General features: G+C 39.6%; 1 protein-coding gene across 1 annotated transcript in view; it reads left to right on the top strand.

Annotated features, from left to right (window-relative positions):
* The window catches only part of PCNX2 (pecanex 2), a 152946-nt gene that overhangs the window by 98477 nt on the left and 39781 nt on the right, over window positions 1-14688 (top strand). The window contains exon 24 of the mRNA XM_059469294.1: window positions 13126-13184. Within this exon, the coding sequence (XP_059325277.1) occupies window positions 13126-13184 (59 nt within the window). The remainder of the gene's footprint in view (window positions 1-13125; window positions 13185-14688) is intronic.

The raw sequence follows: 14688 nt of genomic DNA, 5'->3' as shown, positions 1-14688 counted from the left end.
TCTTTCAAGAGAGTGAAGTGGAGGGCAGTTATGGAAAGGCAGGAAGCTACCACTAATCCCACAGACAGCTATACATTTCTGGACAGAAACTTTGAACAATACTAAGTAGGAAGTTAGTATTTTACCATCTGCTGCATTTTACCTCAACCAGAGCATTTTGAAGGCATGCAGTTCCCTTTCTAGGGACTCTTTCAGCTCTTCTTGCAACTCTAGAGAACGAACTTTTCCCTTTCTTTCAACTCTTTAAGAGAACCAACCTCTCTTGAAGGCACATCACTGCCATGTAGTTAGGGTGTGTCAAGTCTTTAGGTTATTGTCAAGGGAAAAAGAGGGGGTCATTTATATTTGCTTTTGGTTTGTCTAATCTTTTCATACAAAATGAACAGGAGATATTCACAGGAAGTAACTAAAAATGATTGATACTCAATACTTTAAAAAGGGGATGTGTGTGACTTGTTTTCATCAGTAGTGACCATCTGTGATTCCCACTAAGGGAAGCAAAGAACTTGATGCTAATAGTTTTGCAAAGCAAGGTAATTATTTTATCCATAAACTGTAAAACCTCAAGTGCAGAAAACTAAACCCTTTTAATACTTTAATTCACCACTGCTTGTCCTTTCAAAATAAGCAGCAACTACAACTTTGTCTTCAACCAGAAGGCTTACATTATTCTTTGTAAAAAATTGTGTTTTGGTACTTGTTAGAAATTCTGATGTACCTTCTGTGACCTCACTTAAAACAAATAACACAACCTTGCCTCTTGAAAGCCTTTCAGAAGTAGAAAACAGCCTTGTAGAAGGTTCAGGTTTGTCATCGAAGTAAAGTAAGTCTTTGCCTGAACCCGTGGCATCTCAGAATATGTACATGGAATGACTCCTCCTAAAATTGTATTCATTTTGTCTCTAGGACCTCTAATTCTCCTTTTCCTTACTTCCATTTCACATGAGGAACTAACCAGAATGAGTGAGAGTTGGACTGAAAAACTCCTGATTTATTAAAAATACACTTTGAAAAGACAGAAAAAGGCAACAAAGGGGAGCAATTTTATATTAGGAATAAGGAAATTTTCTATTAAATACTTCAAATAGTTGAATGAACTGAATGGGCCTTGCCTTATTGCTTAAAATTTTGCCCTTTCAATATGTAAAAATTTCAAGGGGCAGCATAATTGCTTTCTTTTTGAGCTGTGGAGTTAGAAAGGATCAGGAGCTTGAGCTAGAATGGAAAGTTGTTCTGGCTCCTGCACATCTGCCTGTCTTTGGGCTGCAGTTCTTACAGCCAGATGTGCACTAAATTTTAAGGTTGTATAAGAAAACAGAACAAACAGATGTTGCTGTACAGATTTCTTTTTTGGAGTGCATTGATGGTTTCTCCAAGTTTAGCTCAGGGTATTTGTAGAAAGTCACAGGTTCTCTGCAGTGTTCTCTGTGTGCATACAAAGCAGGAGCTCTTGGAGATTTTTTTGGCTGTTTCTATACTCACTGCTTGTTGACAGGAGCCTTGCCCAGGGGAAAGCTGCCTTCAATGTACTTTATACAGCTTTTTTTTACAGCCTGCTTCACATACTCGTTTTCAAACAATTTTTTGTTGTATTGATGGCTATGTTAAATTATCACATATTAGCTACAAATAATTCATTTACACTTACATGCAGTCAGGTATTGTCAGTTCCAAGGTTGTTTTTTTAATATATAATAAAAAATGGCATAATAATAATTGAAATAACTGAAAGCAAGTTTGACAAGCAGTCTAAGTATCAAAATTGTTTTTCTTTCAAGTCATAAATTAGATTGCTTTCTTAGGTTGTCATTTCTGTACTGATTATAATCAGTATTTGCACACTTTTCTGTTGTCAAGCAAACTTCACTGCTGTTTCTCTTCAGGAAGAAATTTTTTTGCATCTCCTTTGGGCCAACAGCCTGAAATTAGATGAGGGAAAAAAGATCCAGTTCATTTTTGGTAGAGTGAACCCAAAGTTGAAATTTTGAACTTTAGCAAGTACAGAGTACCATGTTTATTAATAGAACAGGACTACTAGGCCAGCAGTGTGAGTGCTGAGCAACTGATCCATCTGTTCCTTAAAATGCTGGTTTGGTTGTCCTTACCTGGTGTTTTCTGAGTGCACATACATGTATCTTGTTTTTCTAGGTGTCTTTTAGCTCCACTTTTGCTGCTGGCTAAAAAGGAGCTTGAATCCTCAGGTTTCTCTGACTGAGCTTCTTCTATTTTAGATGATTCAAGCTGGAGCTGGAAGTCTTGGAGAATTAAAATGGTGTTGTTTGTTTTTTCAAGGAGCTGAAGGACTCAAGTGGGTAAAAAAAAAAAGGGATTCATTTTGATAGTAAGCAAACTGTGAAATTCCTAACAGGCTCTTCAAAATTCAGGGCTCATGCTGTGCCTGTTTGGGCTCTTGTGGTGTGTGCACAGAGCATGGGTGTTCTTCCCTGCAGTCAGCAGATGCTGTTTGTTTTGAGTGTGCCCTTTGGTATTCACTGCAGGCAGAGTCTACCACACCAATACATCACTGAGGTCAGGGATCCTTCAGAGGGGAAGGGAAGGATGAGAAAGAAGAAGAAAAAATAAGGAAAGTTAATGAGAAAGAAGAACTCTTGCAATCACAGTTTTGCAGCTTTTGTTGCCTTTGTTGTTGAAAAGAGAGGGGTGTAAAATGAGAAGCTGGGCTGCTGCTTATGAGCTGGTTACCTTGTGGGAGTTCAACTATGAGAATTTTTCTTTCTGTCTCTCTGTTATTTTTGGGTTTGTGTTTTTACAAAGGAAGGTTTGCTGTGACACTGGTTTTGTCCAGCCATTGGCCTTGGTCCCGCTTCCCAGTTTGAAGACTGCTCTTTTAGTCCCTATTTTCACAGCTGTTGGAATGATTAGGCTGTAGATGTCAGAGAGAGAAAAGGAAATAGCAGTAAATCTTGTTTAATGTATAGACACTAAAGCATGAAGTGTTTGTCCAAACACTATTGTTCAATTCCTCTGCTTTTGCTTTTTTTCTCTGATACTTTGTCACATTGTGGCCTGACTGTCCTTCTCCTCCCTTCCTCTTATCTTCCTTTGTATCTTGGATATGACAATGACAGAACAGAGGAGGAAGTTTACTTTTATTCCCCAGTGGGTCTAACAGCTGGATCACATGGAGCAGCCTGTTTGTTCTCTGCTGCAGCTGTGACTTGTCCCCACAAACAGCAAACTGCCACCAGGAATCTGGAGATTTTGCTGTTTACAAGCTGCTTGTCTCTCCTGTACCTTCCTGTTCCTATTCTTCTGGTTCAGTGCCTATTTTTGGGTAAGGCACAGCTTGCATTTGCTTTGAAGCGCCTTGAATGAATTACAGTGCGGTGTAACTGAATTAATTAGGTGTCTCTAAAGAGGCTGTGATTAAATTGCCAGTTATCTCAGACTGGCATTACAGGATGCCTCTCTGTGTTTGGGACTGTGTGAGCAAGCATTTCTTTCCTCCGTCTCTTTAAAAAGTGTATCACTGTGTTATTGTTCCAGTCATTGTGGTCTGGAAAATAACCACCTGTAGGGTTAACGCAGCTGGGAATGGAGGGCAAGGAAAACCTGCCCTGCTTCAGATGTAGTGCAGATGGCTTTTTCTTCTTTTTTTCCTGCCAGCTCACTTAACCTGCCCATCACAGACAGCCTGCAGGTGGAATGGGAAGAGTTTTCCCAGTGTACACATAATTCTGGTTGACCCCACATTATGCACATGTGTGGGAAAAGGAGCTGTGAAAAGTACCTGTCTGCTCCCCCCCTTTTTCCCCATAAAATAACAGGCCTTCCACTTTCAAATGCTTGTTTTTAACACATGCTGGTGCCTCTGGTTTCCCTGTGAGCCTGCTCATGTGTTACAGCTGTTAAAACCCCTGCTCCAAACACAAAATGTCATTCACCCGTAACTGTCCATGGGCCTTGTTTGGGATCTGCACACTCAGACCTTTCAAGCTGTTCTTTTTAAGACTGGATTTCTTTTTTTCTTAGTCTTTTTCCTTCTATCTTGTTTGATTTTCACATGTTTTTAGACCTCCATAGTAGTGATGTTTACAGAGGAACAACTGCAGCAGATGTTTGTAACTCAGTAATGGTTTGGATTTTAATTTATAGTGAATAGGATAACTTCAGCTTTTCCCCCCCTAAATGACAGGAGATAATATTTGCCTTATTTCATAAATATCATCTCATGTGTTATGTTCTAACTACTGCCACCGCCCTACTTAGAGTTCAAACTTACTTAGGGTTCAAACTTCCTTGAATATTTCTAGCTACCTGGTCTGAAAGGCACGTTGTTGCCTTGAGTGTTACTGTTCATTGCAATTATTTTAGTTTCCTCCAAACTGCTTTCTCTGCAAATTTTTGTGTTTCTCTCTGACTGCCTCTATTTCTATCCTGTTTTTATGAACTGACCAGAAAGAAGCACTGTATTTCTGTTTGCTCTAAAATGAACTGATGTTCCAGTGCCTTTGTTCACAGCTATTACTCACTGATGAATGCTGGTCCCTTTGGTGACTGTGGTTCTTCTACGAGAGGTCTTCACTGAGTTGGCCTCAGGGCTCCTCCAGGCTTTTATTGAGAGTTGAGTTAATTTAGAACTCTTCAAAATAGTATAAATAAATACCAGCATGCAGATAAACCTGAAATGGGTGCTTATTAGTGCATGGGACTTACAAGTCCAAACAAATAGGACCAATAAATGAGCTGTGTTTGGCCTTAAGTTTTGGGTGCTGCCTCCAAATCAGAAGAGCTTATCAATCCTATTAACAAAGCATATAGAATTTGGTGAATTTGTAAACTTTCCAGTCTTCTGGAAATTTCAAAGGTGCTTAGTTCTGTGAGAGCCCAGCCTGTACTGATATACTACAGCCTATACTGAGGTTTGCTTAGGCCTCCCTTGGTATCCTTGAGTACAGCATTGATGCAGTTGTAAATGTCAGTCCCTGGCTGGCAGTGGTACAAAAAGCTGAAATATTAGCAAGCTGCTGCCATTCTTCCTTCGTTTCTCTTCTCTTAAGGTTGGCAGAGTTCCCAATAGAGGTGATTTTTTTTTTTTTTTTTTTTTTTTTGAAAAACATGCTCCTCTCTTTAAACAATGAGTATAAACTGATCTTTGGGAAGTTATGCCCTGTTCTCCAGGGGCATTTGTGGCCATGGTTCTGGCACTGGAGGAGAGAACAGAGAAAAGCAAAACGTTTGAAGAACAAAGAACATCTTTGTGTGTACTTCAGCCTTAGTTCTTCATGAGCTCTCTGAAATTACATGTTACTCATTAGGCTTATTCATCTGACTGTCTTCTCAAGACCCTTCCCTGTCTGCTCCCTGCTGTCGTGTGTAACCACTCTGTCTTGCATGCCACCAGTACTGCCCATGGGCCTGTTCCTGCAACACTTGGCAGGTTTGGGAGTCTTTCTTTCAGTGTAGAGCTTTGCAGAGTGACAAAGCCCACAGCTTTGTCATCACAGCATTCAGGTTTGGAGGGTGTTGCTTCAGGTACAGCCTCAAGCTTAAAGAAGCCCTGCTAGAAACTCCCTTCCCTTCAGTGTCTTGAGCTGTGATCTCCCCTAGAGCAAGTGGCCATGAGTGCCCTTTGGCTGCCTGCTGTGGCACAGAGCTGTGCACACCTCCTCTCCAGCCCAGCCCTCACCTCATCGCTTGACTCCAGCTGTAGAGTCACACCAAGCTGGGAAAATGTGAGAAAGGATGGGCAAGAGAAACTAGGCACCTTTAATCAAGTAGGTTTGATATTAAAATAAGTGTTTTCTGAGTTGCCTGGAGTTTCACACTCAAGGGAGGCTATACGAAATTCAGAGATGTAGTTTAACTGTTTGGCAGTCTCTCTTTAACTGGTAACATCTCTTTTTCTCAAATTTTTGCCCCTGGCAGTCAATAAAACAAATTGAGGCTAATTGAATAGGAGCCATATGTGTGATAATTAATTGGGAATGTGTTCTGATTCAGTGCTCTGTAGTTCCCTGCCGAGTTAAAGATGCAGCCACAACTCCAGTTCACTGAATCTTTCTAAGAGGACAGAGTAAAGACAGAAGGGAGACATCAGAAAGGGAATGCATGCTGAGATCAGGAGTAACACAAGTAGAGATCAAAACTGTAAGTGGCATAAATGAAAAGGGAAAAGAGTGGGTGGGCAGAAAGGAAAAGGCATTCAATAAAAAATCTGAGGGGGTAATCCAACAGACATGGGTAAGCAGGAACTCAGACCTACACAGGAGAAGAAATCATGAGCATGATAGAGAAGGATTTTTAAATATATATATAGAAAGGAAGGCAACAACAGGATATAATAGACAATAATGGACTCCCATCAGAAATAGGGTCCATCTAATGTTTTAAAGGCGTGTGTAGCACTAAAGATTTATAATGCTGTTCATCTAATCATTAGCTTCCAAATTATGTAAATCTAATGAAATCAAGTTCACTCATGAATTTTCTGTCATGTCAAATATTGGAAACCCCTTGAAATGGGTTGTCTGAATTTCTATAAGAATAAGTGTTCTCAGCAAGTGTTCATCCATTCACTTGGATAATGTAGATCACGTCCTGTGTTGGATTTAACTGAATCAAACATTTAGGGGCAAGCTGAGGTGCAGAGTACAAAACCTAAGCTGTACGTTCAAGGAAATACTTTTTCAAGCCACTTCTGTCAAAATGTGAAAGCTGGTAAAGCTTAGATGCAGGAGGAGATGTTCAGCAAGTGTAACCATTCTAACCGAGGTGAAATGTTGTACACAGGCAGTGGCAGGGAGCAGTTCATGCTGCAGCATGCTTGGGTCTTGGTTGTCTCCTGATACACAAAGGTATGCACTGGACCTAGATTGCCTTAGGGCTTGTAAGAGCAAAATGTAAACCATATCTTCTTTCTGAGATAGTGCAAAATGCAGAATTGTGTCACCATTGCCACTGAGAATTGCCTCTGAAACTTTGTGCTAGTTGGGACTAGGTAAATACTGGATGAAAGCTAGTGGGATTTTTTTTTTTCTTTTTAAGTCCTTTGACTAACAGTGTTTGCTCTCAAAATATCAGAGATGTTTTCAGCCTGAAGAGTACTGTAGAGGATAAGGATACCAAGATGAATGCTGTAAATTATTAACATTCTCAACAGTTCTTGCAGTAAAAAAAAAAACATAGGTATTGAAAGTTATCCCTCTATTAGATTGGATATTGTACAACTGCACAGTAGCAGTAAGACTTTTGTTGTTCTTCAGCATAGTGTCACTGGTGCTGCATTTGCATGTTTGCAGCATTGGAATGGCTTGGTTAGCTTCTATTTTTGCCTTCTTGCATCTTTTGGTGAGAAATACGGATATGGAAAACCCTGTAGTGAACTAAACTAGTATTTTTGATACAGGCTTTCTTTGGAAGACCAATCTTTGTCAAAGTCTTGTATTTCCTCATACTTTCTTGCCATCTCTTCTTTCTAATTTTATTATTAATCATTCACATTGACTCTGAAAGTGAGAAAAATATCTGAAATATATGCTATTTTAATATTGCACACTGAAAGAGCATGAAAACACGGTTATCAGCAATAAAAAAATATCAAGAATGAATTCTGAAATACCTTGTTATCCTTTCTTCCTTTTATGATATTTAAACAATGTTCCTCTCTTTGTGTGGAGTAAAGGAGAAAAACATCTCGGCCTCATTTGCTCAAGCAGCTCCCAACATTTGTTTTAGTTTTGTTTTTTTATTTTTCCCTTGTCTGTTCTCACTCTCTCTGTTGAAAACTTCACCAGGGTATTTCTCATCACCTCCTTTCTGCTCTCCAGCTCCTGGCAGTTTCTCAGGGTTTTGCTGCTTCACTCATGGGCCCATCAGTGCAGAGCCCAAGTGGATCAGTGCTGTGGAGCTCTTTGCCCAGGGCTGGGCTCAGTGTAGTGCCTTTCCTATAAAGTTTGTGCTGGCACACGATGGGAACAACAGAATGACACCCATATGTAAAATTTCAGATACCTGTGTTTGTGTAATGTCATTAACACATTTGCTTTTAAATGAAAAGCACTTCTTTCAGCTGCAGACAGCCAGGTCAGGCTGTGAAGCAGAGTCCTGGGTTAAACCCCATCCTTAGAGGAATGTTAGGATCCTGACCTTTTTTACATCCTCAGGAGTGCACACAAAAAGCCTCTGCACAGTTGCATTATCATTTCACTTATAAAGCTTCTTCTATTGCATAGTAAAAAATAATCTGAAGACAGTAATTGAATGTTTTTTAAAATAAAAAGCACACTTAGACAAGGGGAATGAAATTAAATAAGACAAAAGCAGGAATATTGATGACATTTTAGTAAAGCATTAGTGAGTATTTTAAAGTACACAGATGCTTAAATCACCTGGCTTACAAATAAGAGGTGAATTCCCCAGCTAAGCCTTTGAATGTCAGAGCACTAAGGTGGGCTGTTTAACCTATGTTTGGGCACTCAGCTTTGATCTCGAGTTTACACCTCACTTTTTCATCCCCCTTCCTGTAGAAGTACAGAATCTTCCAGACAGGTGTTGGAATATGCCAAATAAACTGAGTCATCTCAGCAGATGACTCTGGTTTTAACACCCACTTAAACAAACAACAACAACAACAACAAAACCAAACCAAAACATCAGAAAAAATTAAAACAAACAAACAAAAAACCCAAACAAACCCAAGAAGCCTCAAAATCAGTTATACAAACCTTTTTAAGAAAGTAAAGAAACTAAGAACAGGAAGTGTTATTGATAATAAGAACTTTCTGTGTCTTAGAAGGATGCTTCAACAGAGCTCCCTTTAACAACTGGGACTATTCATACCTCCCCCGGTTTCCTTGCGTGCAATCACAGCCACTTTTTATTGTTGTTATTTTTATTGTTGTTAGATGAAACAATGACCCAGTCAGGGAAGGAGAGAAGGAAGAAAGCATAAAAATAAAAATCAGAGTGAGTGATCAGGAAGGAAAAATTGCTTTCATTTTTAAGAGATCCCTCTTTCTTAATGTGAGTTAAACCCAAGTGTATGTTCCATGCAGCTGCCCAGAAAATATGGGCAGGGTCACGCACAAAGGGGCTGTCAGCCCTTGCTGTTAAAACCACACTGAAATCATTCTGTCCTTTAGATGAAATTGATTTAAAACTACTTCAGTATCCTTTCCCTTCCAATTAATACCGTTGTTTTTTACCTCTGGTGTCCTTCAAATACTGATGGGTGCCTGCTTATTCTGCCATGCCACTCTCCTCCTGCCTCACATTGTAGACAACTGCTACTGTGTTTTTAATGCTAAGCCTTTGTTTATAGAGCCAGCAGCATTAGGCATGCACATGAAAATACCGAAGGTTTTTTTCCCAGATTCCCATGAATAATCATAGGGCTGCAGCTTGTAGTTTCTCTCTTTTAAATTTGCCTGTTAGATGTCATCGAAGTGTGGATTAAAATTCATTGGACACAAACAAAGAAAAACTTTGGATCAACCCTAGAAAGGCATCTCTGCATCTCCCAGAGGGAAACTGCTTTTCTTTGTTTTATTCTCTTTTAAAGTAGAGATCTTCTACACAGCAGGAATCCTGGAAATCTTGAATTCGTGTTTTGGGGGAAAACTCAGCAGCAGCAGGGCAGATAGAACAGCTGGAATTTCATTTTGATCTTCTAGAAATCATGATTTATTTAGCATCATCAAATCAGCAATGATTTATTTATTTTCCTCAATTTACCTGATTCTCAATATACTCTGCATATGCAGACTTCCTTGATCCCCCTCAGCCTTTTTTCTATCTTTCTAAGGAAATAGGGAAACTAAGTGGGAGAAGAAATTCTTTCCGGGCAATATGTTTGGGAGTATAGGAAGTGACCTAATTTTTTTGCAAAAGGAAGCAATAGTTTTAATGACATGAGCAGTGCTGCACAAACCAGTGGGTTATCTCAGTGTCCATGTAAATGTGGAATTAAAAGAGCATGAGATAGATATTTCAGGAACTAAGAAGGATGTTGACTTTGAAATTGCTGAAGACTCAGCTGAAGACAGTCCAACACAATCCCTTTTTCTCTAGGGTAATTGCTGGAGGAACTCTGCTTGGTTTGCATAGAATAATGCAATTCAGGAAGAAATTCAATTACTGAGATAATTATCACATTGGATGAGTGGTAACAACCAAATATAAAGTAAGAGGCCACTGGAGGAAAGCCCAAATCACCTACTAATCCCAAAAGTTCACAGGGAGAGGTCCTGGTTGAGAAGTAAAGGTGTTGCTGATTTGATTGTTAGGTGTAGTGGATTATAGTTTAATCCAGTGCGAATTCCCATTGCTTTCATGAAGATACTAACACAGCTTTGGTTACTAATAATTGTAGAAGACTTTTAAAACCCAGAATTGATTACTGGACAGCATTTATTCAACTAAGGTGAATTTCAGCACTGAAGTTTGCTTTATAAACTGTCTATATTATTTTTGGTCTTAAAAAATGAAATAAAATTATGCCTCAAAATAGCTGTATAAAGATTTGGGTTCTAGTTGTGTCTGAAAAGGTAAATTCTTGTCTCATGTCCCAGGGCTCATATTTTAGCTGCTCAAACAAAGCCTTAATGGGGCCTGGTTTTATTTTGTTTTGTTTGGGCTTTTGGTTTGTGAGAGCTGTTCTATTTCCTTCCCTTTTTCCCAGTCAGGCTGCATCATTTGAATTGTTGTGTCCCAAAGCACTTGTGATTTTCCCTGATTGTTTCATGCATCTTTATGTCAAAAGAAAAAATAAGAGGGGGAGGGGAAAGAAATAGATGCAGAGCTGCATGTTGGGCAAAAGGATTCCTGTTTATTATAGATTAGAATTTTCTGAAGTATTGGTTGATTTTATGGGTCTCAAAATGCCCCCACACCAGAAATGGTAAGAAACTGGGGTAAAGAAGAGTATTAACTTTTACCTTACACTACCACACTGATTTCAGAGGCACTGAAAGTTAATAAAGTATCTCATAATCTTAAAACATATGCATTTGGAAATCAGCAGTGCTTCTCTGCTGAGAATAGAAAATTGATTGAATTCCACAACCTAATGTTTATGCTTACTCTTGCATATGCAGGTGGATATATATCAGGGTGAAAGAATTTTGACAACCTTTTTAAAGCAAAATGATTCTTTATATTCTGAACTGCTTCGAAGGCACTTCCCCCAGTGTCATTTTCTGTTGAATAGGAAATGATAATTGCAGTTGCAATGAGCTGGGCCAACCAGAAACAGGAAGAAAAATAATACCTCAAATAAAATGTTAATCTATGTAGATAATAAACTAATATTAATTACAAATCATTTTAATTAACAGTCTTATTTTCTCAATCATACTTTTTGCAAAGTAGAGAATGTGCCTTTTTAAGAAAAAAAAAACACTTGCTTTTGGTAGGAAGTAGAAATAAAGCAAATCTGCTCCTCTTCTGTCTCCTGCATGGAAACTTGTGTGTAACTTTTCTGTTGGTCAGTTTTCCACAACATTTTTGGGGAGGCTGTGGGGAGAGGATGAAAAGCGTTTGTAACATGACAGTGTCATCCTTCTCCCAGTTGGATTCAACATGAACTTACACACAAAATCCTGGAAACCACTACTGAGTCTCTTCTGTGTTTCAAAGACACTGTTATCTTTACACCATCCTTTTCCAGTGTTATTTAAGTTGTTTGTAAACCTCCCTTAGAAGTGATCCCTCTTTGGTGCCATCTTCCTTGGTGCACATTGGCAATTTCCACAGTGAGTAGTTAAATTCAGGCTGTGGAGGCTGACTGGCCAATCTCCAGCCTGTTCAAAATCTCCTCTGGGCCCCATGCTCCCCACACCTGAGCCAGACCCCAGCCAGTGCCACCCAGCCATGCCAATCTCACTGCAGCTCCACCAAGGACACCATGAGGGACACCCCTGGGTGTCTCCCTTGGATCCCATGCCAGGGAAAGTGGTCTTGTGGCTCTCCTCCCCTGTGCTTGCAGGCTTTGGCACACGAGGCCCTTGCCACTGTCACACGTGACCAAATGATGACTGCTGTTTGGGCCTTTTCCTGGTTTTGCTCTAATCTCATTTTCCAAGGAATCAGAGATCATATTTACATATTTGATCATTTATCATATTTGATAGATAGGTCTTCTGTTAAGGCTAGTGATTGAGGGCAAAACTTCTGAGGCAATATTTTCAATGAAGTGTCCTGAAATCCTTATATACCCATGTCAAAGCAGTATTTCAGGGAAATTGATGTTTACTATAACATTTTTATTAGCCAGAGTTCCACTTTTATCCCAAGTACCCCTGGGTACTTGGGAGATGCTTTGCACTTGGTGTTGAATATCCCTACTCACCACAACAATCATTCTCTTCTGTTTAACACATGACTGCCCACATTGATTTACTCATTCCTTATTTTCTGACTTTAATGCTGTCTTTTGTTACAGTTAGTAGTAAAAGCTCAATCCAATCTGCCTTTTTAGTTGCTTTCTCTTTTGTAATCATTTTCCTCTGTTGTTTATATTCCACTGCTGCAGTGAAAATACTGAATAGGGAATGTGCCATTCATAAGGGTGACAGGGTTAGTGCCTGTATGAACTAAGGCACTCTAATTTACCCTTTTTCAAGCAATAAGAATGACCAGGGACTCTCCTGTTGCTGCTGAGCTAAATATGAAACTAAGTAAAGTATTTTGGTATTGTTATTTTTCTATAGATGGTGAACACCCACAGAAATGTTTTCACCCAAAGAAAACTTCTTGAGTCCAGCTGTTTACCTTAAGGCTTAGAAGGAAAGAAAATCTGATTAAATATTCTCTCTAGTCACTGTTTTGGTGGCACCTGGCTGATCTATTTCTGGAGCCAGTTCAATTATTGAAGTACATAGTGTTGTGTCAGATGCCAAATTCTGAATGGACTGTGCCCCACAAGAAGGAAGATGGGCAGAAAGAGTGTGCTGATAAGCTACAATATCAATAGCAGTACTAACTGTATATGTATTGTATTGTAACAGACCTAACTGTATATGCCTGATGAATGGATTACTGTGAACTGCCTAATTATATCAAGACAAAATGAAGAGATGTTTTAAAGGAAAAAAGTGTTTATTGTGAGACTTGTTTATTTAAAAAAAAAAAAAGAACTAGCTGTAAACATGTCTTTATTTCCAGCACCAAAAGATCAGACCATTCCAACACCAGACTGGCAATTCAGATCGAAAAGGATGCAGGTATGGCTTGGGAGTTTGTGTGTCTTGCTTTATTTGCAAAATGTGATGTATTTACATTGGTGAGGCTTTGCTGGGAAAGCTGAAGAGATGCAAAGGGTTTGAATGTTGTGTGTACAAACCAGAGCACTTTAAATGTAGCAGAGCACCAGTTTGAGTCATGTGATGAGTAAATTTACTGCTCAGTTTTGTGTAGCTGATCAGACAGAGAGCTGCTGGGCTGCCAATTGCCTGTTTAATTATAATATTGATGTTTGTCTGGAATATGCATCAGGCACCCTAGCTAGACTCAGAGGTCAGCTGTGGGCAGGCAGCTGTTTTTTGGGAAAAAAGCAGCAAGTTAGTGGTGGCCCTACCACTGAGCAGTTTGGGCCGACAGGTATCTCCTCTTGCCTGGAGAGAAATCTTTCTGAGAGGGGGGAGAAGAGAAGTTGGAAAACTTGCAAGAGGAAGAAGTAGGAAAGATGGTGGGCTGCTCTGCTGGGTATCAGTGTAGTAAAAGAGCACCAATCCATGGCCATGCAAAGCAACTTCCCAGGCCAGTGAGACTGGGAAGTGAGAGCAGTTTTTGGCACATCAGTGGACACAGAGAACGTGTGGTACCTCAGCTGGCACTCTTCAATGCCTGGTGGGACAGAGCCCTTTTTGGGGGGAACTGATCCCAGTGTCTTGTGCTGAAATCCCATCCCAATGAGACAGACCAAGGTTTCATATCTGTGTTCTTCCAAGGTTCCATATATGTGTTCTGTGGCCAATTTTATCTTGCCACTGAGATGGCAGGGGTTGTATTGTGAAGTTGGACATTTGCATTTTAATTAATTATTGCTGGTTTACCCCCCATCCTTTTTGTCTTTATCCATTACATCAGTAACATGAAGAAATACATGTCTTCAAGCAGAAATTTATGTAATCCAGGGTGTCCAAGAAGGCAAGAGGGGTATTAATAGTTTGAAGCACAAATGGTGGTTTTTAATTATTTCTCATTTAATGCAGGGAGCTAAGATTTTTCCTAAGGCCATTTTGTCATCTGATAGCACTGACCTTTAGCATTATTATATATGCTAATAAGTGAATTATGTTTTAAACCCTGTAGCGCAAGAAACACATTTCTTTTGTGTATGTGCTTAAAAGACTCATTTTATGACTTGCTTAAATTTTGACCAAGTACACTCCTGAAGGTGCACAGGCGAGTGTGTCTGCATGGACATGGGCACACACAGACAGCCATACCAGGGCTGGGTGTGTAATGGCTATGGGCTCAAAAAGCAGTGTAGTTGCAGGCCCTCCCCTCCTCTGGTTTCAAGGAGCAATTTGTAGGGGAAGCCATAGCCTCTGCAAGCCTCATCTTGTGGGTTTTTTCTTCTCCATGTAAGATCTCCTCCTAAATTTGTGCAAACAAAAAAATGCATGACTGCCTGTATGTCAGTATCCACATACACTCCCATGCATACAAATACACCTACAAAATGTTGGTTTGTACATGTATTTGTGCACCAGCATTTTTAAG

The sequence above is a fragment of the Ammospiza nelsoni genome, chromosome 3 (assembly GCF_027579445.1).
Source record: "Ammospiza nelsoni isolate bAmmNel1 chromosome 3, bAmmNel1.pri, whole genome shotgun sequence".
Taxonomy (NCBI): Eukaryota; Metazoa; Chordata; class Aves; order Passeriformes; family Passerellidae; genus Ammospiza; species Ammospiza nelsoni.
The sequence above is the reverse complement of the archived record's forward strand: the minus strand, read 5'-3'. Positions and strand labels throughout refer to the sequence as shown.